The sequence below is a fragment of the Aythya fuligula genome, chromosome 8 (assembly GCF_009819795.1).
Source record: "Aythya fuligula isolate bAytFul2 chromosome 8, bAytFul2.pri, whole genome shotgun sequence".
Classification (NCBI taxonomy): domain Eukaryota; kingdom Metazoa; phylum Chordata; class Aves; order Anseriformes; family Anatidae; genus Aythya; species Aythya fuligula.
The window spans coordinates 31,392,098-31,419,135 of NC_045566.1; the positions used below are offsets into that span (position 1 = coordinate 31,392,098).

Consider the following 27,038-nt stretch of genomic DNA (forward strand, 5'->3'; position numbering starts at 1 on the left):
CAATCTTGAACTGGAAGAATCTAACTTACAAACATAATGCAGTGGTATTTAAAAATATCTCTCATGTTGTCTTCCTTTTAATTAAATAATTATACTAGTGGGAAAAAATGCGATTATGGTTAGTATCATTTGCAACTATGAAATAAAAGCAACTCCTACTTTGGGACCCTTTGTTAGTACTTCCTATTGGCCAAAGAGGAAAGTCAGTATTCAGAGGTATTTTTCTTTCATCTCCACAAATTTATTATTTGTGTTTTCTGTTTTCTTCAAAGAAAGATAAAACACACAATGTTGAATGATAGCAACTGACAGAAATAGATAATTTTCTTACTGCAGGAAAAAAAAGGTACTTCTGGTCTAGTTTTAAATATAGCCTAAAGATCCTATTCTCATCATAAAGACAAGACTTTTGTAGCTAAAGTGCAGTTTATATTTTATTTATTATTTAACTTTCCCTTCATTACTGTGTACTGACTTGTCCACAGCATCCATGCACAGTTTAATCCTCTGATGGCAACAGAAACTAAATTATTCATTTTTTTGTTTGTTTTTTTGTCCACTACACTTAAATCAATGCTACAAACAAAATCAATGACTGGAATTCCTACTTAATCCAAACATACTACAAAACTTAGGGTTCATTCAAGAGGTAGCTTTGTTCACAGTTTCCACTACCTTCACTTTTTCATATGCAGCTTCTACAAAACTGTTTTTTGAACCATATTTATGTATATACTTACAATAATTATATTTTTCTTCTTTCAAAGTTCACCTCCCACACACTTTTCATTTAGTTGGTAACCAAATAGTAGTCAACTTCCATTCCCTGGGAGTGGGACCAAAACGTCACTCCTGGCACAGAAGAATGAATACAACTAACAGCAAACAGAAAGCATACCTGCAGTAATGGGAGTTTCTACAAGAGGCAGTGGGTACAAACTGGAAGACAGGAAGCTCTCCTTTACTGTGCGGGTGACAGAGCACCAGCAGGGACTGCCCAGAGAGGCTGGGGGGTCTCTCCCCTGGGAGACATTCGGAAGCTGCCTGGACATGGTCCTGGGCAGCCTGCTCTGGGTGGCCCAGCTTGAGCAGGGGACTTGGACCAGGTTGGCTTGGACATACAATTCTGCCACAACGTAATGGTGTAGTACGGTTCGTCCTCAAAAGCAACTTGGAAGTGGAATTTCTCACTATTCCCATATTCTAATTCCGTGTGAGTGACCAGCAGTACATAAGCATGACCACAGCAATTTCTATGCAGATGAGAGTAACTTTACAAGTCTTCTCATTGGACAATTACTTTAACCTTTGAAATGCAAGCATCAACACAGAATCCACTCCTATAATGTTCCTTCTGAACAAGTTTCCTGACCCTATGTATACACAAACAAAACAAAAAAAGTTCCCTTGGTAAGTGTCCTGGAAAGGAACTACACTTCTCAGAATATTCAACAGATGGAAAATGATGTCACGTTCTCTGCCAGCATTTGCCAGATATATGCTGTTCCTGGAACATTAAGTAGTTGACTTCATTAAGTACTAGGAGATCACTGGTTTTCACACCCAAGCTTAGCCTGTCTAACAGGAAAGAAGACAACCACCGCTCTGGAAATACTTTGATGATACAATGCCAGTGACAAAAAATCAAGGACAGGACTGGACTCCCTTAAAGCTATAACAATACAGAATGGTTCTATTTGCATCCTGTATTAAGGATTTTAGGAACTCTATTTTCAAATGTTTGCTTATTTTAAAGTGACTACGACCACAAAATATCATATCAGGTTCAGAAAACAAACAAACAAAACAAAAAAAAAACACACCACAACAATTATTTGGGCAGTCTTGTACAAGACAGACCTTCCAGAAAATTTCTTTAACAGTGGATTAGAAAAACCTCTATCCAGACAAGAAGACAAGGGAAGCACCAAAACTGTCTCAGAGATCTTGGTTTCTTATCCTAAGTACTTTTCAGTTTAGCTGGATCAATGACTGTTTCACCATTTTGTATTAGCAGATATGACTGCAGAACGATTATTTAAATACCTAAACCAGTATTGTACCCACCTTTGCATCACCACATTCCAAGTTATTACTACAGTGCTAGTTCACAGAAACAAAGAATCAGAACTTAGTAATACCGTTTAAAGACCATTCATACAAGGAATTGTTCCGAAAGGTTTCAATTTAGCTTACTTAGCTGCATAAATCCACAGCAATAGAATGTTCACAATATAAGCCCAGAAGAAAAGAAATCACTATCAGCTGTTTCCCTCTAACAAATCTAAGTTTCTTAGGTACACATTTCAAGGACAGGCCTTGTTTAAAGAGCTCCATTTATGTGAAGTCTGTTTCCTGCTAACCAGCTGACAGGTCAAAAGTACTTCTCAGTCCTAGCATTTGCTCCCGTTTTTCCCTCTTTTTCAACTTAGCCAAAAATTTAAACATTTAAAATTTATTTTAAAATTGATCCTTTCATCCTTTTCAGTCTTCTGTTCCTTACATTTTATGTTCCACAAAGTTTTCCTTTGACACCTCCCACATACTGCAATCTATGCCATTGCAGCCCTTGGGTTACTTAGCTACATTAAATTAAGCACAGGTATAAGTCACAGTGAAATTAGCAAATACTAAGACCTAAGCTTTAGAGAGCCTGAACCTTTTAAGTGCTTTGTAAAATATACACTCTTGTATATATTATTGGGCACATACAACATACAATGAGACAATTTAATATCTAAAAGATGCATTAATGTATCAACCTGGCACATTTTATGAATTCAGTATTATTTTATGTACCGCCATTTTTGCAGTTGCTGTGTTTTTGTTGCTACCACACACTGGAAGTCTATTCCCATCAAGTCGTTATCTCAATGCTATGAAAAAAAAAAAACAACAAACCAAACCAAAACAAAAAAAACCACTTCAATAAAGATTAAATCAGAAATATACTGTCATACAGTTGGAACAGCTACAACGTAATGTGCTTAGGTAAAAAATTTGCCAATACTTGACTTTGTAAAATGTACTCACCTGTACTCTGTTACCATGGAAACAATGATCATAAAATTGACCATAGTTTAGTTTCAGAACTTTCTTATACTGTAACTTGATTATCTGCCTTTCAGTCCAATATACAAATCAAACACCTGGAATAATGCAGCTGAGTAAAGAGACATGCTAGGAATAGATTTGCTTCAACTGTGTTCATTTTTTTTTCTTTCAAAAGTTAAACATAATGAACTCCCCAAAGAGACTACTTCCTGCTTGTTTTCATGAATATGAAAGGAACACATTTCAGAAAATACTGTACATTTTTCACTTTCTGTCTTTACATTCTATATCAGGACCAGGACTTTATTGCCAGAGTGAATCAGCACACTTGGTGCCAAAATGCTTTTATGTGTCAAGAAGTAACAAACTAAGAAGAAGTACAAATTTTCTTTGTACTCGTTTCCTACATTAGTAGGGAATGAAAGCAAGCCTTCAGTTCATCAGTGTACTACTCACTATCATTTATCGTATCAAAACGCATTTCTTTCCTTTCTGAATTAATTAGTTGTAACCTCTTCCTCCCTCCAAATTTTTCATGCCTGTAAGTAATTTTCACTTTCACTCTGGTTACTATAGAGTATTATAGAAACACCAACATTCTCCAGCATAACATTATCCACATAAAAGCTAATGAAATGCACCTCTGTTCATTTCCCCCAGCTGACATAGATCTTTGATGCATGGGTCTTTGAGAAGTTACTTGGACTACTGCTCTGATCCAAAGAAATTGTAACTTTGCTCGGTTAGTCAACTAGTTTTGTTTTCCAAGACGTAATTCATTCATAAAGCCACTTTTCTTCTTCATTTTTTCCATTATTTGCAGGATTCCTTCTCCTTAAAAAAATGTTATTTACAAAAACACTGTCTGCCACGTCAGGTCTGACACTTTCAACAGCAATATGACAACAGAAACCAGCATCCCCAAAATGAAGTACTGTCTTTTTAGGGACAGTTTATCTTTCTGTCTTGCATTATAATGTTTTACATTTCATAATCTGCATCATGTACTATAAGGAGAAAACTGGTAAGATCTTTGAAAGCTACTGTTCGTTTGGGGATTTCCTATAATCAAAGTTTTTCTGTTACAGTGGTTCCAGAAGAGTTAAGTAATGCAACACTTCTACTTTGGGCACAATTTATTGCAGACCTGAAAGAACAACAGGACACATCTCTTAGGCTAACAGTGGTGTTGTTATGACACTCTGCACAGCACAAAACAAATTAATCTAGAACCCATACTAGAAATTATGCTGGTACAGAGTAACAGGAGATCACATTCTAAGAAGCAGTAGTAACCTTTCAATGATGTATACCTCTAAATTTATTTCTTTGTTGTTCAGAAACAGCAAGCCAAATAAACATTGATTTGCATCTTATGATGCAAAGTTTCTTCTAAGTCAAAAACATCACCTGTGTATTATGTCCCCAGCAAATGTAACTTCAGAAAGTTTACCAAGATAAAGTTAAAACTCTGAAAATAAAAGATGTGTTTGTGTGTCAGTCATGTTTTTCTTCTAACAGATGGGTAATGTTTCATAGTTAAAAAAAACGTGTTTGCATTGAATGTATTAAGATTAATTATTAATAAGGAAGCAAGTATATTTCCATAAGGCTAGAGCTTCAGGACTCAGTTGCAAAATTAACAGCTCAGTTTGCACAGTGATTGAAATTAAAATATGTTTAAAACTAAGTTTAGGGCAGCTGTTAATGGTATTGTATTACTCACAATGCCATACTTGCATTATCTGTTCAGAATTGCCTATATTACAGTGTAACTATATAATTTACAATGACATTACTTCCAATAAACAAAGCTGTATGCAGCAATTACAGGAGGGAAAATATGACATTACAAAAGAAATTTGCTGAATATATATCTTTTCAAGAAACAAATTTAAGACAGTTCTGCCTCTAATAGGGCTGGACACTTTTTCTGATCTGCTTGATCAGCACGTAGTTGTGGCATGAAGTTCAGTAGGACATGAACTCCACTGACCGAGTAGCTCCCCAAAGAGTCAGCACGATAAAAATGTCTTCCAAAATCAGGCATGCTATCTGTCAGAAGGTTGAAAAAGAAGCTGCAACAGAAATCTTTTGTTTACTCATACAAAAGGCAAAAATGAAGTGGCAGAAGAAAGTACTTTCCCTACTATCATTCTTTTAATTTATAAACCACAAGTACATTTGGAATATAAAGTTCCCAAGGGTAACTAAAGCAGAAGCTCTAAAACCCGCTAGCGACGTGCAAAAGTCTAGGACACAGGGTATGCTAAGGCTCCACTCCTGCTGATGAGACCAAGGACCAGAACTGTAAAGGGGAACTAATTGGAACTGGATTCACCCCAGACAGTTTGCACTGGGTATAGTACTTCCAAACATCCCATCCAAGAGGCTAACCACAAGAAATACCAGAGCAGAAAAAGACTGCAGCTGTTGTTGCACATGTATGTTGCACTGAAATTTAGAAAACTGGTTGCTTTCTTGTACAACACTGCTAGCAACACAATGCTTTTTTGTATGGGGATAAACACCTCTTTCAAATTGTTTATGTTTCTTCTTCTATTTTCTCCCTTACAAATGAAGAAGATATTTCATTAATTTTCATGTTGGCACTATTAACATCCCAATGAGCAACACTGCAAATCCCTCAAAATACCATTCTATATATATATTTCCCAAGTAATACTGCAACACGCTAGGAGGAAGTAAAGTAATACTGATCTCCTGCACAACATGCCAAATAAGCAGATTGAGTTTGCTTAGGAAGTGCTGATAAGTAAGAACTGCTTAACAGAAAACCTATTTGAGTTCACACTTACCCAAATGACAATCTAAAATTATAAAGAGAATAAAAGGGAAGAATGTTATTTGTTTATTTATACCATGTTAGAAAAACTTGCCTTTTTTCTATTTCGCACAGAAATATAACTCTACAGATTGTGACCAAGAGTAGGGACAAAGTCTGGGACAAAATTCAAATGCTTTTATAAAAAGAAAGGGTTTTTGAACTTCAGATCCTGCAAACTCTGTTTCAGAATGGGAAATAATTATATTTCTAGCTCAGTGAGGAATGATTTTTTTCAGCTGGAACCTATTTTCTACCGTCAGACTTGCCAAATAAAGCATTATCCAGCTGATCTGTATGTGGTCTCTGTAGGAAAAAGCCTATCTATAAGTGCACTTTTTACAGTCACTCCGCAAATCTGATTCATATCCGATATGTGTTAGTACATTTCAGACATTCAGATGAGAACACAGTAGAGATATCATAAACATCTGAATTCCTCTTAAAAATAATGCAGAAATGTCAGTGTTGAGCAATACATATACTCTTGGTGGGCAAAGAAATAAAAACGAGTACTTGAACCCAAGATTCTCCAGTTCCTGAACTGTTATCTCCAAGAGAGTAAACCTCTAGAGTACATCTCCACATGACACATTTATCTAAAGTGGCTGCACACATATAACAATGGCTTTTGTTTTGTGATCATGTTCATTTTGAGTTTTTTTAAATACTGCAGCCCAATGCATATACACTAATCCCAGAATGTTCTGAAATGTTTCAAAGCTTTTAGCAGGAGGAACCTCTTGCATAGGCTTTGTAGATGAAGCTGACCACAGTTCACTGGAACCAGCCAGTTCAGATAAGTGAGATGAAAGCAGACATTTCCTGAAAGTATCTTGAAAGCTTTCCATTAGACTGTACCAGGGGTATACACTAAAAACAGCAAGTGCCCATGCTTGTATAGCAACCAATCTTCCCACTGCTTTCTCCATTCTTTCTTGACTACTGTATGTGTACCTATTATCTGCTTCAACTTATTATCTTGCAAAATTCTTTGGGGGAAAAAAGATATAATTTCTGTATTCTAGTTCACATTTCAAAGTTGTTACTATAACATAAAATTTCGTTTAACATACTAAATATTACAACAGGAAGACACAGGAATCTACTACTGCCAACTGGCAAATAAATAAGAAATCTGTTTTACAGATCATTTTTAAAGAGTCACCCACTCCATGGTAGGTATGAATGCAATTATTTGAACATAACTCTCTGGCTGTGGAAGTATACTCTAGGAAAATCAATGCAGCATTGCTGAGTGTGCTGGTCACAAAGACAGTAGTGCCTCAGGTTAGATTTTCAACAGAGGCTCAGACTGGCTGTTCATATTTTATACCATAGTTCGACTGAATAAATCCAGCTGTTCAGTAGAAAGAATAAATGCACTGCTGTTGGGATCTCCATCATTTTATAATTTTAGAAATATAGTCACACTGTTTAGTTTCAGGTACTTTCCTTTAGAACAATTGGAAGCCCAGATTTTTTTAATAGTCAATAGACTCAAGGGTGTGCAAGTACTTAGAATAAGGTATTTTGAACGCCAGCAGACTCTAAAGGGAGCCCAGGTCTTATTTAAGCACTGAAATTAGGTGTTGTTACAATCCTACACATGGATATTATAGGATATGTTGTTACATATTCTACAAAGATTTAATCCACATGCTCTTAATGAAAAGAGGATAGCACTATCATAACATAATACGAAGTACTAAGCCATGATGACACTTTAAGTCAATTACAATGGTAATGACAATAGTGATTCTGCTCAGTAGCATACCACGAAAAGTGTCAGGGCACTCTGAAATTGCACCATGAAGTTAAGTACACTATACGAGTCCTCGGCTATACATGAGAAGGAAGTGGTGAGCCACAATATCAATGCACAGAACGGGGTGCAAGTCCAACAGTTGCTACTTGAAACAAAACAACTCTGCCCCTTCCAAACAAACAAAAATACTTGAGGTCTTCATAGTTTCTCTTGATGTAGACCACGAAATCCCATGCTCACTCTGCCTTTTTTGGTCTGTGTTCTCAAACATCCTGCACCACAGGGTACGCGTATATGGTCTTTTGTCCTGATGGAAAGAGGAAGTATTACCTTCTTTCAGGGTCTTGCTTATTTACTCCACTATTTAGCGTTAAGAGTAAAATGGCCATCCCGTGTCTGGGACTCAATGAAGACATATGAACATGTGTCCTGCAAAGGTTCTCCTCACCAGCTACAGAAGCTAGTAAAGAGGCACTCTGACTCAGACCCCAAAGAACTCCTCAATCTAAGTGACATTACACCAGTTGCAACATGCATCATTATTCAGTGTAGCGATGGGGAGGCTGCAGAGGATTTAACAGACTATAATCCTTTTTATGAGCACCATCCGTAAAATAGGGTTGATTCCCTAGCATACTATAGGAGGTGACAAAGGGCCACAATCTGAAGATCTGTTTGTGAGGAGTTTGGCCAGGTTTCTGGAAAAAGTACTCAGTAGCTTTTCTCCTAACACTTTTATCTTCCACTATATCCTGAAGTTTGATTATCATTTCCAAGTCATGAAGTATGTTGCATCCTTTCTGGAAAGGTCCAAACTGGACATTTAATCTTAGAGAAACCTAATGCTCATTCTACCCTGTCTACATTTTTCCCAGTCTCTCCTAAGAGGAGGCCAAGAGAAGTGGTTTGAAGTCTGAAGATTATATGACCTTGCAAGAACCTTACAGTGAGTTGAAATCAAATGTAGTTTTATTTGTGATTTAACTAGAATAGTATTAGAAATTTAACTAGAATAATATTAGAGATAAAATCCACTCTAATTTGGGATCAAATATAACCCATTTGTTTAGGGGTGGGCCCTTAGAAAGCCAAGGTAAAACAAGACTCGGTTCTCTGCTTCTACAACCAAGACTGCATTCTACTTGTAGAACATCTTAAAACAATTGTAAAACAATCATTATGTATGTAAACATTTAGAGCTCATCATCTGCAGCAGAGATCAGCAATGTATTTTACCTTCTTAGCAAAAGAATCACAATTTCCTTAAATGTACAGAAACTACTTGAAAAATTCATAAGATCTGTTTCACAAATTACCAATTCGACCATAAGAATATATAGTAAAAATGACAAAAGATTTGTTCTTATAGTTGATAAAATATTTATGCCAAAGCATTCAAGTAAAGTTACTTTCTGTGTTCTGATTTAATGAATCATTTGAGCAGTATCTGGCTGGGTGACACAGATGTAAGGCTCGCTGAAGCCTACTCTAATGCCTACTGGTACAGCCTTCCTTGGGACAGTGAAGCCAGAACAATGTGTCAGACTGAAGTAATATCAAAGAAAGTAAGTGCAGTACTGGGGACGCTATGAGGTTGGCCCACAACACTTCTTGACCTCTGAATGTCTCTAAGTACTTCTGTGTCCTACTGGCTCCAGTGACCCAGGAAACCCAGAAGCAGCAGCAGCACGGTGATAAACAGTCTCTGAAATAAGATTTCTGCAATCTTGTAATTCATGCTGAAAGACATACAAGGCTTGCTTGATGGTTTAACCCTACTGAAAGGCAGGGCCTGACACTATGTGAAACCACCAGTGATTTCTTAAAAGGTGAGCTAATGTTAAATGTTTAATACGAATTTCTGAGATAACTGTTTTATACACTGCAGAGTTTATATCTTTAACCTCAGAAAGGTACATTAATTTGGAAAACAGAAATTAAGAAACATATTTGAAGCATATGACTACAGCTTTTATAATTCATGCCTGAGCATACAAGTTCACTGAAATACACAATAATAAAAACAAACTTCCAGTGAGTAAAACCTTTGGAAAGCATTTAACCCTTGGAAAGCAAGTAGAACAAAGCTGAGGAGGACTTTAGGAACTTCAGTATCATAATCTTAAGCAATAAAACTAATCCACATAAAATAAAATACTGTGCCCCAACATTGCTTTCAGGAAGTCAGAGCTGATTAAAAAGCTTTACCCTGCTAAACAAATTTGCTAGATTATTTAAATAAACACAAGTAGAAGCATGCCATATCTTGGACTTTGTAATTGGACTTTAATTATGAAAATGAAATCTTTTAAGGAATTAGAAGTAAAATGAGAAAGTATAACAACTATGCTACATCCAAATAATGCGTGTCATTATATCCTACTGTCAGACAAGGGAAGAAAGTCCGGCATTATTGAATAGAAGAAAGTGAAATACCCTCTTCCTTCCTCCCACCCTTCTTCTTTAAAAACACATATATACATATGTATATATACATACATATATATATTTAAGTAACATTAAGCTTGTCCACTGTTAACTTGGTGTTCCAGATAATTCATTTAATTTGCATAAAAAAAATATTTCTGTTGATTCCCCCAGTCAGTTACAAGAAATATTTTCTCTCTTTTATCTGAAAATTAAATCTCATCTTAACAGGCCAGTTAAGACAGCTGTGTATAAGAATATTTGACATTAAAAGATACTTACACAGATAACAGAACGATAGCAATTAGAGTCCATTCAGGCATTTTGTGAATAATGTTTCTGTTTGTTAACCTGTAATAATTAAAAAAAAAAAATCAGCACATTTCAAAGTGAAAGTAAACAAATTTTAATTGCTGAATTAGAAGTCTATCTGTGAAAAGAATTAGTATGCAGAGATGTGGAAATTACAGCTCTATCTGATCAAGGTACCAACTTTCAGGATATGTTTCTTCATATCCTGTAACGAAAGATTTGTAGAAGTCCCAATATCTGTCTTTGTTCCACGTGAAAGCTGGATGGGGAAGATTGAACAGAAGCTAGTTCTTTGAATTCACAGTCTTGGCCGCTGTGAGGGCTCAACTGTCCCTGACACCCAAAGGGATGTTCTCAGGAACCACACATACACTTTATGTGAAGATGGGCCTTCCTACACTGTTTCCCCTGTTAGTTTCAGATCCAGATTTGCTGTAAAAGCTAGCGTTGCGGAAATAGACTGGATTTTAAGATAGTGGGGGACAGTACTCTGATGATCCTTGTTATTAAAATGAAAATCTAGAATTCTAACTTATGCAATGGGAGCCAGGGAGATAAAAGAGCAAGAAAAGGTGTGAATCAAGAACCACAGAGATGCTCAACAACAAGACCACTACATTTCATACCCACTGACTCACATTGTATAATTCCGTAGTAAGACATTTTCTTTAACTCAAATGTTAATTTGACTTAAAACAATTAATGTGTCAATTGTTACAGCTGAATTTAGGCATGTGTTTGATATGAGCAATTTATGGAAAAGTCACATCTTAAAAAGAAGCTGTGGCTATGTAGGCATCCAAAAAAAGCTGGCAGCATTAATTTTATTCAGACAGGTGCTGCCACATAGCAGAAATACTGATGGGTAAGTGCCTCAATATGTTTGCTTCCTTCTTGCTCTCCGCTTCTCCTCTCCATAGACTTGCATAAATTCAGACACAGGAAGAAGCAGCCCTGTCATTAACACAGGTCTACAGACACTGGTGAAGCTGGGAGGCTGCTAAAAGGTCTGTGAGTAAACCACTTTCCTAAAAATTGGTATTTCACCTGCTCCATCAGGGGCTGTTTACCAGTGTTCATTATGAGAGGCGACACAGTGAGGGCTGAGAACATAACCCACTGCAGAGGTAGGAGAATACGTTTCTATAAGATGTTCAAGGTTCAGTTTAGCAGAAGAGACATTGTTTTAGACATTTCAAAGGAAGACATGATTCCTTAAAGTTTTAAGCAAACTGTGGCAACTGGCAGAAATACATGCTTTTAGAAGTCACATATGGAAAGCTACGTGGCAGCATTATCTGTAAAAGGTGGCAGCCTAGCCATAGGGGCTTTATCACCAGATCCCTTACCAGGGATCATTATGGTAGCAAGACACATGCTCATGACACAGCTTATGTTAGCTCCAAAAATAAAAAATAATAATAAAAAAAATCAAACATTAACTGTGCCTCTAGTTCCTTACTAGGACACGGCTGCATTCAGAGTGTCAGCACATTCCTTCTCCTGGTGGTGTATGATAAATTCAGCTTCAGAAGCAGACCAGAATGCTACTGTACTCAAGGGATCCCAAAGCACAGAAATGACAAAGGTGATCATTTAGACATTTAGATTTCTAGAGTAGGAACTTAAGTCTTTTTTTTTATTTATTTATTTTTTTAGTCCTTACTCCAAACACGAGTTATAAAATGAAATACCTCACAACAAATTCAATTCCAGGGTATTCTTCCCTCAGTAAGATTTGTCATTGTTAAAATTCAACTTTTCTTTTCTTTTTTTTTTTTGAAAAATTCTACCCAGTTATATTCAAAATAATCATTAAAAATAGTTATGAAGGTGTTTTAAAGGATCATTTCCTTTTTTCAGAAATATATTCAAAAAATATTTTTAAGAATAGTAATGAACAAAGCAATATTATCCTGTTTTCCTCCTCAAATCTCCAAGCCTTCCAACCAAAGTAAGATTTTGAAGCAACGATTACTCAAATAGTACCTTAACTGCCCTAGTTTTGTTAAATGATGAAAGGAAAAGCAATGTATTATACTACATGTATAGGAATTATCATGTCAAACTAGAACCAATAATTTTGACAAATACAGATTATTTTTGCTATTAGAAGATGCATGTTTACCAATTACTATTTGAAATAGCTAATGGCAGTAGCTGGCAACAAAGTTGTTTCATTTTTCTGGTTATAGAAAAGGAAAACAAACAAAGGCTGAAGGTCTTGACTCAATATTGATGACAGTGATAAACACTACCAAGAAATGCCTGATGGAATCATCTTGACAGGCAATTCGTATGTAACATTCCAGTTAATCTGCTATGATAAGACACAATGGAAGAGACAGATCCAAATCACCAGGGAAAACTCTGTCAAATAGAGAAAGCAGCTTTATTTCAATGCTCTACATGGAGTTATTATTGATTAGCGCATTGGAAGGTGTCATTCTCGTACACAAACTGAGAGATGCAGCTATTTGTGTCAATTAACTCTTATTCAATGTTAGTATTGATTGGCCAGGTCTCAACACTAGTCATTGCCATCAATATGCTATTTATGAAGGAGGTAGTCCTAAGACACAGATAGCCAGCAGCATGTGGTGGTACGGATCTGCTGATGCACCTGTCACTGGACTGGATGAAGTGAGGCTTCCACAGCCTTTCAATACAACACCTGTCTTGTGCAACTTAAAAAAAAAAAAAAAACACAAAACAAAACAAAAAAAACCAAACAGATTTTAGGCAGATCAGACTAAAGCTGGCAACCTACAGGTGTGAACCCTTAAATAATACAGAGCAGAGGAAGGGCAGTCACTTTCAAGAACAAGCTGTGTGTCAACACCAAGGCCTCTGAAGAGCAAAGCTTTCAGAAAACAGGAAAGTGCAAGGTTCATTAATTCTTTGTCTTGCCTCTGGCCAAAATTGTTACTTCAGAACGATCCTTGAAAGACGGGAGAAAAAGGTCACTAGATTTCTGTCATACACATAGTATGGAAATGTTAAAACACTACAAAATTTTCCCACAGCTACCCGAAGAAAGAAAACAATATACAACTTTTCAGAAGAGAACATCTCTACTTTCTTAGGCTTTGTAGTAATGGACAGGTAAGCCAAGAATCCTGGATGCTCCCAAATAGCTGTTTGGGTAGTTTATGAGTGTTGTATTTCGCCCCTGCACTGCTTGTCGGAAGATGCACTATAGCTGAACTTAACTGCTTCCCTCATCCATTAGGCAACAGGACCCACAAAGCAGTTCTAATGCTGTATGAAGAAGCTCAGACTGAGCAGATGAATCAAAAAGAGGCAGGAATTGACAAATAAAGGACTAAAAAGTAAGATGAAGACAAATTCCCTTTCGAATCTCCTCCCAGAACCTGACTGGAACCCAGCCTGCAAAGAAAGTCAACTCTGATATGGAAGCTTTGGGAGTACAGAGGAGTCCAAGGTTGAAGTAAGCAGTAAACAAAAAAGTAAACCCAAAAATGACACACAAAGAGCACACAAGTTGGTCCTACTTCTTTTTCTTTGGTTGGCTTCCCATTCAATTTCTGTCAGCTGCTGATTTTGCTAGCAGAACTCCACTAGCAACAATGGCCTGATCTGTAACCAGTACTTGCAGTGGCAGCAAATTTAAACACATCCATAAAAGCCCAACACTAGAATTTGACAGGTACTTCAAGAAACTTGACTTTATAGGAAGGAAACTCTCAGCAATGCAGGTGCTCAGCACCTCAGCAGGATTACATTTTCTGAGACTTCTAGGAAACAATTTGATAACAGGAACACAGTCCAACAGGAAATGGCAGATAGACAAAAAGATTATTGTGCAGAGTAATTAACACCTCCCCTCCTCCCCTTGACGAGGTCCACAGCATCAGATATTACAAAAAAGATGAAAAAAAAAAAAAAAAAAGCAACTGGTTAATACATGTATAAAATAAACTTTGCTAAATGTATTTTCTTTATAACCATTTATAAACTAATCCTGAGTATTCTTTCCTTTTCTAAACATTTGTTTATACAACTGAACTTTGTAGCAAGGTAAAGCTGTCAGCATCTTTGCAAACAAAGCAGCCTTTTCATTCACATATCTATATTCCTAGATGTAGGAATATATTATTAATGTCAGTTCAAGAACCTGACCTCCTAGTTTGGCCATTTACCTGTTCTGTGAGACAGGCTTCATGGATGAAGATGTTCAAGTTGTAACTTTAGAGAAGCTCAGCTACCTATAATTTTTCAAAAACTTGCACTAATATGGGCAAAGTTGTTATTTAACTAACTCAGGTTAGCACAGGCAAATATGAAACAAACATAATCTATGCTTCAAGCTTCACCTAGAAAAATTTAAACATAAAAACCAGCTCTCCTCTACCCCCTTAAAAAGAACAGCATATTTCCATGCTGAAGCATAATTCAGTTTGTTGATCCTGAGCAAAAATGGCCTGCTATTTTAAGTTTAAATTTTCTTTAAAAGAAGCCCATTTAATTTTTATCTGCCGCTTTAGAAACAGCTCTGCACTAATTACTCTGACTGATCAAGATTTAACACAAGTTAGCTCAGGTTAACACAGAATAAATACTCTAGATGTGTTAACAAACACTGTTACATCCCATCCTATCTGGCTATAATGGTGTGCTGCACTGGCACTTCAGCTGTGGAAACCCATAATCTGCTGTGTTGAAGAGAAAAGGTCATCGACCATCTGGTACTTCCACATTTCCACAGAAAAACCTGACTACAATGAACTATTGCTGAGTTGAAAATCAGAATTTAAATTCCACTTAATAAAGGGTAATAAGCAAAAGCCTATTAGTGAGTATAGGCTAGATAACATATACTTATTATACATATTTTAAAAGGTAAAATACTGTCTTGTAAACAAGACAAAACCTGTAATAGAAAATCATGAACACATCTTTAAGAAACAGCTATATCACTGGCATTGCGAGAGTTCATTGTCAATAACAAGCTCCATAAAATAAATTAAAATATTTACAACCATAAGATACAGCAGAAATTCTATTTTTAATATACAACATTAAGCTTTAAAAAATAAAATAAATCACACATTCACAAACATAGTAAGTTAGCCTCAATTCCTAGCTAATTTTGTCTTGATCTTTTAACAAAGTGCCCTTATACACTCTGGAGAATTATTTGACATCTCAGTTTTCGTAACAAAAGCTTACAGGCACTGAGGGACTCTGTTTGGGAAGAGCTCTAACCATTCTAAAATGTCTCCTGAGATCCCTCTAGTGTGTTTCCCAGCAGTGCTGATTGACTAAAATGTTGCCCAAAGGAGGCTGAACTGCAAGTGTTCCTTTAAAAACCAATGGAGCTGAAAATTGTTGTTGCTTAGTTCACCACATGCTCTTTTACCCTTCTTCAGCTAAGCTCTACTATTGCCATGTGTTTTTATCTCCTTCCCTCTTCAGCAAGCTCTTCAGCCTGAAACATTTCTAGTATGAAAAGCACCAGCATTTGTCAGGGCTGCCTCCATAGTCATTAAGCATTTTAACCATATTAACAAAGAAAGTAACTTTTAAATTTCTAAACCTTTCAAACAAATATCAATAAAAAAAAAATAAAAATCTCAGAATCCCTGCTAATACATTCAACTTAAAATCAGAGAGACCACTCATTAAGTAAATTTATATTTAAGTATAGAAATGGAGATTCAAACCTATGCCTTCTTCTAGACAGCTAACTTTTTTTTTCCTGTTTTGTCAGCAGACTCTTCTGTATCACAAATGCAAGAATGAAAAAGGGCTCAAAAGTTATTACTTATTTCCTGTATTTTCATATTATTTTACTATCAGCAACAATAGCACTCCAATTATTGTGAGATGTACATAAAGGCACATAAAAATTCTTGTGTAGGGCTCACAATTGTTGTCAGCAACCCTTCTCCCAAAAAGCTGAATTTCTAAGCAATTTGTCTGGAATCTTCACAGTAAAAGAACTCCAAGAACTCACTACCATTCCCTTCAACTTACTCTTTAACAAAAGAGACTGAAAAATCAACTCATTCAGTGTTATCTGAAGAATCAGAAATAGATCTGTGGAGAATAAAAAAAATAGCAAAATTATTGCTACATTAGCCAGGTCACATACTTCCACTAAGAGATACTAACAATAACATTTTTGGATCAAAACCCAAATTAATTAGGTTTGGCTCCATCTTGTAAATCCACATGTTTTTAAGTGTATATCTATGTTTTTAGAAGACCGTTTTGGTTTCAAGGCTCCTTTGCTATAAACTGTTTTTAAAACCTGATAATCAGGCCACATTATTTTTGCTATTCAAAGGTAATTTGAAATATAAGTTCTGCTTTTGGGAACCTCCAGGTAACCTTCCTCCTTTAAATTTAAACAAACAAGAAGTAGACTGAAAAAGACCAAATATCGTTTTTTCCAATTCTATCACTACTAAGCATTTAGACCACAGAGCAAGTAAAATGCACAAAGTTTTAAGATAGAAAGTCCTTATTCAAAGAACTGGTATATATACAGTATATAGATGCTGCTCCAGTATAACCAGACATATCCTTCCCAGTTTCAGTGTTGTTAAAATAAAATCACAATTAAATGACTGCAATTGTATAATCAAGTTCAAACACTAGGAGCTCTTAAATAAGAGATCATGCACAGAATCACCAGAAAGGAAAAGGAAATTATTATCTTCCATAGTAAAAAAAATAGCCAACATATATAGAGATCTGTGTTTTTGTGGCGTTCTTCCAGATATCAGATAAATCATGAGGAATTAGGTGGAGTTGGGTTTCTGTTCACCAAAGCCTAGATTTCTTGTTGCAAATAACATAAGAATGAGCTTTGGTAATTTCACATGTAAACATCATGCAGTTTACTGGGGGTGGGGGGGGTGGGGGGGAAGTTCCAAGAGTGATAGCATACACAGAGTTAATAACTCTTGTTGCTCCTTTTCCTGACAATGCGTCAAGATGCAGGAGTTGTGGCCCAAACAAAACCTAAAAACGTTCAGAGAAGTTACCACAATTCTGATTTCCCTCTTTTCTTTAGTCCCAGTGTTTCCAAATACCCTCTTCAGTGCTGCTAATTGTGGTAATGGCGTGTACACTATGTCTACTTCCCCTTGAAATGGGCAAGATGGCTCAAGCTGGGCCTTCCCAGCTGTAGAAGTCAGTGGCAACAATTATTAATCACATTAAAACCAGTTAGTCCAGCTACAAGGAGCCAGAGCAAAAGAAAGTGACAGATCTCACAAACTCACGCTTAATAGGAAGTGATGAGGTAGCAGAACCTTTAAAAGACTCACCACCATCCTCCAGAGACCACTGGCCTAGTTTTTAAAAATCTGCAAATACTCCTGGTGACCCAGCCACTGTCAGGAACAAGGAAGGGCTCAGTAGTCCACAGGGAATGTGGCATTACCTACATGAACACACAGCCATAAAAGGGAAAAATCTGCAGGGGGAACTTCTCTGAGACCAAATCACAAATCATTCAACAGAATTATTTAATCAATCAATCAAGAAGAATCTCTAATTAAAAACCAATACTTACTGGAAAGTTTTCACAAGATTTTTTAGCTCTGTGTAAACATCCCCTAGAGTAATCTGAAGAGGGCCCAAAACTGCAGGTAATCTAGAAGGCAAAAGACACTGGTTAATATATGTTTTCCAGTTTTTATTTTTTTCCTCAAGTTTTTAATTTCTTCTCTACCAGAGCTTATTAAAGTAAATAGAAAAAAAGGGGTTATTTTTGTGCAATAGATCTGGCATGATGTTTATATTTCATATTTCTCTCAGTGGTGTTTGGGCAATACCTTCACTTTAAAACAGCTTGCTTATAACAAGTTTAGTGTGAAAGTGAATTAGAAATTAACTGTATTTTACATGCATACTCTATTAACTTCCGTATCAGTTCTGATATGACATTCTTTAAAAAAAAAAAAAAAAAAAGTTTTGTGTTATGAGGATTACAATTCCAGGCCTCATAAATGCTTTCCATGTTTATATTCATGTGGTTGAAAAATAACAGAAATAACAGTACAAAAACTGCACGCCTAAATGAGGTTTACACAGAGAATCTATCTGCTAACTGTAGGCTCTTATACTACATAAAGAGGATACAGCACTCCATTGTAAGCCTGATAACTAGAACCATGATGTTAACAGGCAATCAGAAATTTTCAAAAACAGATTGCCTCTCTACTTGACTGCATGTAAAACTTGATATAGCACATCACAAAACACACACACTGTTTAACTAGGTCTCCATATCCACAAGTGCTGGAAATGTACTTTATACATGTACTCTTCACATTTCAGAGGTGGATTTAAGATGAAACTTTTGCCTCTATTTACTTATTTAATAGTTAATATCCTCTTGCATTTGAATATTTACATGTGCATGTAGTGTGTTGACACTGATGGAAGAATCAAGATTTCTATTTGCCTCTATATCACTGCATGTTTTACAGTAACTGCTGTGCACGTTCATATTCCCACTGGCTTCATCTGAACATGCCAAGAAATAAATGCTTTACCACAATGAAAATTACGTGTAGTGCATACAAAAATTACATACAGTATACACAGCTATTTTAAAATAATTTATTACTTTATGTATACATATTCCATATTTATATGTTCAGATAATATTGATTTACAGTTCCTATTTTAAGTTCATCAGAATCTGTTTCTAAACAACTTGCAAGAAATTAGATAGTTTGGGTGTTTCCAGATATGTGAAAAGAAAGAGACTGATAAAAAAAGGGTGCTGTGGATTATTATTTTTTTAAAGCACATTCTTATTTTAAGCTTCATGAATTGCACCAACATTTTGATTGAGAAAGCACAGAAGTTTCCCATGTAACAGCACAACAACATGCCTTCTGCCAAGTGCTAAAGACTGGGACCATGCTGTCCTGCCAGCCATGAATGCTGTCAACTACAAGTTCTGGTGCATGCAGGAAGAGAGAAGGTTCTGTTAGACAACACCTTAGCAGTGAGATTCTGACATCCACCTCAGAAGGCTGTGCAAACAGACATCTGCTGCTTTATCAGAGATGACTTAGAAATGTTTTAGAAATAAGTTCTTTAGGGCAATAATGATTATAAATTATGAGTAATGCCACTCAGAAAAAGGCCAGAATATCCTTGCACAGTGTGTTTATTACTTAAAATGCCGATGAATGAGCACCAACTTCAGTTTGATTATTTACTGAAGTAAAGAATACTTACGCTTTTCTTAGTTTTTCAAGGACGATTCGCTTTCTAATCTGCATTTGTGCATTTGAATCAACAAGTGGAAACGTGAGATCTTGCTGTTCATCATCCTGTATTACAACATTAAAACCTTTAACAATTATAACCTAATACTTAATTACAGGCTATGCATCAAAATAGTTACAGATTATCGATAAATGTTTAAACATAGGAAAACTCATCTCTGAACAAAGAAAGAGAAAAAAAAACAATGAGTTATCAACAGAACGTTGGTTGACTTGACCCCATATACAGTTTGCAGCTAGCCTACTTTTCCTCTTTTCTTGCAAAGCAGTATGCTAGATACTTTAATTCAATGGTAAATTCCTTCAAAATTATATGTTTAAACTTTTTACAAGAAGCAATGCAATAGTTTTATTTTACAGGAAGCAGCATTGTGAAAGCCCTCTGATGCATATATTTAAAGGCAAAAGCAGCTTCAGATGCTATTACAAACTGTACAACGTACCTAGCACAGTTAGTGCAGTGTTTTACAGTACTGACAAGACCACCTTATTGCTAACAGCTGGCCTGCCTGAACTGGAAGGGTCAGAGAGAAACCTCAGAGTTTATACTTCTATAGGTCTATAGAGTCTATACTTCTTTAGGTCTACAACCCTCCAGACCCCCTCCCCCCCAAAAAAAAGAAATAAAAATGTATAGGTTACAGCAACATATGTAAACAAATCAGCAGGCTCCAACTCAGAGAATTTTAACAATAGATAATGCCAGAGATCTAGTCTAAAAAGAAAGAAATCCAATCCTCGTCGTGAATTAAAGGCAAAAATATAGATATAAATTTTATCTAATGAATCAAAGGGGAAGAGAAAAATATCATTCTTCCTTCAGCCAAGGCCTATTCTGTCTTATGACAGATCTGTTTCTTCTACATAAACCTTCCTTACTTGCCCTCCAAGGCATCAGTTTTAGAGAAAGCCTTCGCTATAAAAACTCTTAAAAGCCCTAGTCCTTCTTTCTCTTTAATCACCAGTTTTTCTTGCCAATAAACTATTCTTACATTGATTCTTTAACAGCTTCACCTCACTGCAATTATGCAACATAACAATTGTACAGTCTTTATAAGATGTAGAGGTGCTGGCAAGGACAGGCCTTGGAAGTGATGACAGCAGTTGTAGTTGACCTTTCTGCTGAGATTACAACAGCTATAGCTCCTTGACCCATTCTCTTGCAAAAACTACACAGGGCTCAGATAGTTAACTCCTCTCCCATCCCAGCTTACCAGTACCTCCTCTGCTTGCCTCAGTCCATGTTCAAACTCTGCTTGAGCAAATGGATTAATCTCTCAGGCTTCACAAACTGAAAGGCTGCTGTCAGAACTGAATGTATCCCAAACAGTCAAAGTCATTCTTTTTCAACCTAAAATATGTTTCCTCAACCTGATGGGATTGTTTGGAGTCTAGTCAACCTTCCTTTTACTAGTTCACATTAATAGTTTGATGGTACCTTGGCCATATCCACTTACAGAGACAAAAAGCTTGTAATAACTGCTTGAAAGCAGGCTTTAAATAGCGTGGACACTATCCCATGGGCACTTACTTTGTCTTTGCTTGGAAGTTCCTCTGTTTGTGCATGTGTCGCTGCCTCTTCAGCCAAGATGCACTTCCCTTTATAGAACTCTTTTACTCGGAGTTCTAGGAATTCCGTTTCTTCTTTTAACTTTTCGTAACTAGGCACAGGCTTAGCTACTCCACCTGAGCCTGTATAAGGTAAGGAATAGTTCAAACTGTTTTCAGACTCCCCTGCTGCAACAGTGTCAACATCATCAGCTGCATCTAAGTCATCCTCATCAAGTTCTTCACTTTCTCGGTTGGCAGATGATTTGCATTCTGATGAGCATAAAGACATGTAGTTCGGACCATAGAGAAATTTTAAAGTTTCCTCAGTTCTCCATTCAGTAAGTGTTTGCTTAAGGACTTCTAATAAACTGCCTTTAGCAGCCAAGGAATTAATTGGATCCCGCTGTTCAGTTTCTTTATATTGTTTTGAGTTAGCTAGTATTCTTGTAAGACGTTCTGCCCCTTTTTTGCTCACACCTAGGAAAACTATCTGTGATCCGCTATAGGTGTTTTCATAGTTTTCTGAAGCATCTGATGTTCCTGGAGTAGTTTTTTTTGAAGGTGTTGCAGTTACGTTATTTTGAACAGAGCAAGCATGCGTTTCATCCTGAACATCTAATTTACAATTAGATAGTTGTTCAGTGGCTTCTACGACATCCAAGTCTTCAGCTTTAGGGCTGGAATTGGCTTTCTTAATATGTTTCTTTTTGAGGATGCTGTTGCTGTGCAATTGCTGTTCAAGATTAGCTGAACTTGACTGATTTCCTGGTAGAACAGAAGAAACAAATTCTTGTTCAGTATCACTACTGCTGTCGCTGGCTGTGTCATGAGAAGTAGATTCACATGGATTTGAAGATAGCCTAGGATTTTCAATGTCAGAAGCTTTAATTGCTTCATCACGTAGTTTCACCTCTTCTCCAGACTTGCCACTGTAACAGAAAACATAAGCCATCAATGAAGTAAGAAATGGGTGTTACCTATAACAGCTTTTCTTTCTCATGTAAGATAAACAAAGCATTTTCCCTTATAGAGTAAGTGTACTTTCTTGCTCTATAAATCATTTATCTTCCAAAAGTCTTTAAATGCAAGGAGTTTTGACATTCTGCAATCAAGATGGCAAGTACAGACATTGTTTAGAGAAATAAATTCCCAGTTGCTCATTGGCAATTAGAATAGTAAGTTATTATTAAAGACAACAAAATGAGGTTAAACTTAGCATAATGAATTTAAAAAAAATTGCAATTCCAAATTAAGATCAGCATCTCAACATAGCTATGAACACAGTAGGCCAGCAGAGCTCTTTTAGCATATATAAGTTTGCCATCTAATGGCCGTGAAATGGCAAGAGAAAACAAACAAAACGATAATACACACAGCAAGGTACAGAGAGATGACAGAGTAACATGATTTTAATCTAGCAGATATCAATGTTTCAAAATAGGAAGTACAGAAGCTTTCATCACATATAATTGGTACCACTTTCTTTTTAAAGAATAGATGGTATAAAATATGCAAAGTACAAACAGTGTATTTGTTTCAGATTTCAACAGACTCAATTACAACATACAGGCCAAGAACAGCTGTACACTAAATCATACAGGTCAAACATGCAGGCTTAGCATCACAAAGATTAAAAAGGAAAAAAAAAGAGACAAATAATCCTTTGTGTAGTCTCTAATAAGGCCTTTTCTATAACACATGAAATCAAATATTCTCCCTTTATCTTATATGATGCTAATACTTGTAACTATAAATGCACATAAAGTATTGTTCAGTGTACCTCTGCCCCTCCTTCAGCAGCTCTATATCTGGTGGTCTGCAAAAAGAAAAAGAATGAAGAGTTTTCTGCTAAATCAATGCTCTTGAAATACACATACACACAGAAGATACAGTTAAGGCTGGAAGGGACCTCTAAGGGTGTTCTAGTCTAACATCCTCTGTTCAAAGCACAGTAAGCTTAATAGTCACCCTTGTTAAGATTTCTGATACCAACCAAGAACAATTTGGGTCTGTAATCTTTGCATTCCCTGCCGCCCCGCCCAAGTAGACTGCTTTCAGATCACCCCTTGGTTTCTTCTTCATGAAGCTAAACATACTCATATCCTCGACTGGTCACAAGAGTCCCTGTAGTAAAAAGGGTTCTGTGCAGTTTGTACAAAAATGTTCCAAATTCATGAAAAAAATACGATTATTCAGGATATCTTTTTTTTTTTTTTTTTTTTTTTTTTTAATTTGAATTTTTATTCACTCAAAATTAGGCTATTACAGTTATACTGCTTTAGGAAAATTGAGTTCAAAAAATTTCCAGAAGCTCGAAGACCTGTTACAAAACAGATTATGATGGGTTTCTTTCCAAAATTCTAACTGCAGTTCATCTTCTTCTATTCAGTTATAAGGTAACATCATAACGCTATTTATCTTATCTAACACTGAATGTTGAAATCCTCACCTGCATTATGAATGAAAGGATACCTTTATAGCATGCACTGAATAAAGTCAATGCAATAAAACCTTAAACTCAGTCAGTATATATATAAAAACCAATAGGTTTAAAAAAGATGAAAGCTGCACCAGTCATGAGTGAACTGAGTCTGGAAACTAAAGATGATACCATAAAATGATTTAAATTATTAATTCCAAATACTTACTCTTCAGAGTTTAAAATTAAGGTTTTTAGATTTTTCTTTCACAAGAATTTCAGATATTCTCATGTGTAAACATACAATGTGTGCAAATGTATGTGATTATGCAAACAGACATAACTAGCCATGCACTACCTGTTTTTTGCATTTTTGTTTTGCTTGTTTGTTTTGGAAAATACACCCACCCCAGCATAAATAATTAAGTATGTCAGGCATATCAGAACTGTGTGCTTTTAATGTTAACAATAAACACTTTCTTTAGTGAGAGCAAATAACAATACCACAATAATACTGGTAAGTTTATTTAAATATTTCACAAAGAAAACAGTTTTACCTACTGTATCAGGCTGTTCTAAACCACTACTCTTATTGATCAGATATTTCACATGATTGATCAGATCTGTGAAACTGAGCTCAGATATATAATTTCAGCTTGGTTTTTCTGTTGAAAACCAGGGTACTATGAAAAGTAGTGTCTTGGAGAATGAAAAAATGAATAAATTTACCTGAACGTTCTCTAGGCAAGTATTTATTGTTGAACAGTGACACCCAGTGGCTCAATTCATTATTTGCAAGCCTATGTTTCTTGAACCAGTCAACATATTAAAACGTGAACCACATTACAGTCTTCCAAAGTATGTATTGCAGTTAACAGCAGGAAATGAGCAATCTGAAATTATAGTTTTATGCAGGATAAAGAACCTCTTCATTTATAGTCTGCTTTCAGGTGTAAGCCTTCACAGTCTAACTTTAAGCCCAATGCAAATGCTCTGCTAGAATTAGAAAATCTTTTGTACCAACATAAGATCAATTAATTCTTTACATTATATTATGTGTCTTTTAAGAATCCAATCACAAGAAATTTTAAAGTTACCAGGACATCATTATTATATATGACTAGCCTGCCCTCTAAACTAACACAGTTGTGTCTGTTGAGTAGTCATGAGCAGAACTGAGTCATGTCAATTGCAGTAATCCATACTGCAACAACACTTCTGAAATTGACACCACACTCAGCTAACATGTTAACATCAGTTACCTTTGCTTCAGCCTAACCATTTGGATGTATTGCAACTAATTAATTACCATCACAGTTTGGATAGAGAAAATAGCATCCTCAGAATGAACTACAAATATATAAGGTTACACTTACATTTCTTCTTCTCGCATCCATACTGGACTTCTGGAAACTTGAGCTTCAAAATATTTAGATGCTCTGTAGCAGAAGTTGCTGCAGAAGCACTGGAAACAAAGCAGTATGTAAAATATGACTAAAAACATCTTTAATACTCAAAGAAATCGACAAAATCAATTGTTTTTCATACTCGTGAAATTTAAGTACCAATTCATATTTCTTTTTCAGCTTATAATCAAGCTTTTAATTTATGTGAGAAACCAAACCTACCAAACAGGTCTATCCCATTCCCCACAAATCACTTTTAGTTTTTTCTTTTCCTCCACACCCCCCTGCTCCTTTTTGCACTTTCATTATCCGAAACAAGCCTGTGTTGGGTTCTACATAATCAAAAAAGTTCAAAGAGCAGATCCGAACATGCTGGTTCTGAATCAAGCCACGATATGAATACTTCTACAAAATGCATTTCTAATGCAGAAACAATATTAAATACAGTATAGAAATAGCTTGGTACCATACCTTTCTTTCAGTAATATCATAAACTCTGTTAGTTTTTGTTGAAATTCTGTACTTCTGTTTTGGCACCTGAAACGATATACTTTCATCAGCAAGACTGTCACCTCTGTCATGTCTTTACATAAAACTTGATTCTTAATGCACGTATTTTAATATGCTAACTGGTTCAGCAATGATTGTCAACAGGTCAGGTTTAACTTTTTACTTCAGAAGTCTTAAACTGGAATGGAACAACAGGATATCTGGCCCATTACTTAACAGTATTTTTATTTATGTTTAATATTTTAACTTTAATATGAAAAAGAAAATGCAAGAATATAAAAACCACTAAGAGGTTCTTATGTTAACAGCATTAATAAAAAGCAACTTACATTTTCCAGTTTATTTTGACATATAGGATAACCACATAATTTGATGATAGACCGTTCATCAACAACGTCTTTATAGTGAGATGGAGTAATATTTTTTCCCTGAAATGATAACAGTTCAACAACAGATATTGGAAGGTCATTTTTCATGCTCAAAACTTCTAATAAGTAAATAAATACATTTCATTTTATAATAGTATCAAGTAAGTTTAATAAACAGCATTCAGAACCTCCAAACTAAAATCAGTAACAAGATAAATACTCATAGGAAAAGAAAGACACGGATACTTCTTATATATACAAAAGCCTCATTTTGCCTCTAGTATGGTACCTATTCTCACAATTTTCCTCTCTTTATATGTTATATAAACCTATCTACCAGTGCATTTACAACTTTAACAGGAATAATCCTCATATCAATCCTCATACCAGTGGTATTACAAAAACTGTGCTGCCAGGATGAACTGTGGGGTAAAGAGTAACGTTGTCTAAATTCACAGAGGACATGATATGGACCTAACTTTTTATACTTCACCTCTGAGTCCAGAACATGGGGATATAAACAAAGGTAATAAAGTGAGGATTCAAAAATACATATAGTTCTACAAAACTACAGCATATTTTCACTACAAAACCCCTGAAAATAAGGCAATCAGTGCTGACGAGAGAGGATAACATTGTCTACTTTAAACTTCAGCAAATCAGTCCAAGAACTTAAAAAGTTGAACATTGAGATATAAAATAGTGTAAAAATTTGCAGCACATACAGAATTCAGAAGGAACTCTTCAGTAATGTTCTCTTCCAAGAGCTGTTCAACAATATGCAGTGCTTTTTTCTCAAATTCAATCTTCTTTCTAGTAGCAGCCTCCAGGGCTGCTTTCCTGTAACATAAAGGATATTGAATGACACAGAGAGTAGCTTCCATATACAGTTCTCCAGCTGTATCTTTACCAAGTATCAATGATACCACAGAATCACAGAACTGTAGGGGTTGGAAGGGACCTCGAAAGATCATCAGGTCCAACCCCCCTGCCAAAGCAGGTTCCTTAGAGCAGGCTGCCCATGTAGGCATCCTTGAATACCTCCAGAGAAGGAGACTCCACAGCCTCCCTGGGCAGCCTGTCCCAGTGCTCTGTCA

General features: G+C 35.9%; 1 protein-coding gene across 1 annotated transcript in view; it reads right to left on the reverse strand.

Annotated features, from left to right (window-relative positions):
* The window catches only part of RPAP2 (RNA polymerase II associated protein 2), a 36,206-nt gene that overhangs the window by 8,114 nt on the left and 1,054 nt on the right, over positions 1 to 27,038 (reverse strand). The window contains exons 3-11 of the mRNA XM_032192764.1: positions 26,667 to 26,781; positions 25,903 to 26,001; positions 25,535 to 25,600; positions 25,034 to 25,122; positions 23,019 to 23,054; positions 21,219 to 22,167; positions 19,638 to 19,732; positions 17,956 to 18,036; positions 10,377 to 10,445 (exon numbers count right to left, since the gene is read on the reverse strand). Coding sequence (XP_032048655.1) covers positions 10,377 to 10,445; positions 17,956 to 18,036; positions 19,638 to 19,732; positions 21,219 to 22,167; positions 23,019 to 23,054; positions 25,034 to 25,122; positions 25,535 to 25,600; positions 25,903 to 26,001; positions 26,667 to 26,781 — 1,599 coding nt within the window. The remainder of the gene's footprint in view (positions 1 to 10,376; positions 10,446 to 17,955; positions 18,037 to 19,637; positions 19,733 to 21,218; positions 22,168 to 23,018; positions 23,055 to 25,033; positions 25,123 to 25,534; positions 25,601 to 25,902; positions 26,002 to 26,666; positions 26,782 to 27,038) is intronic.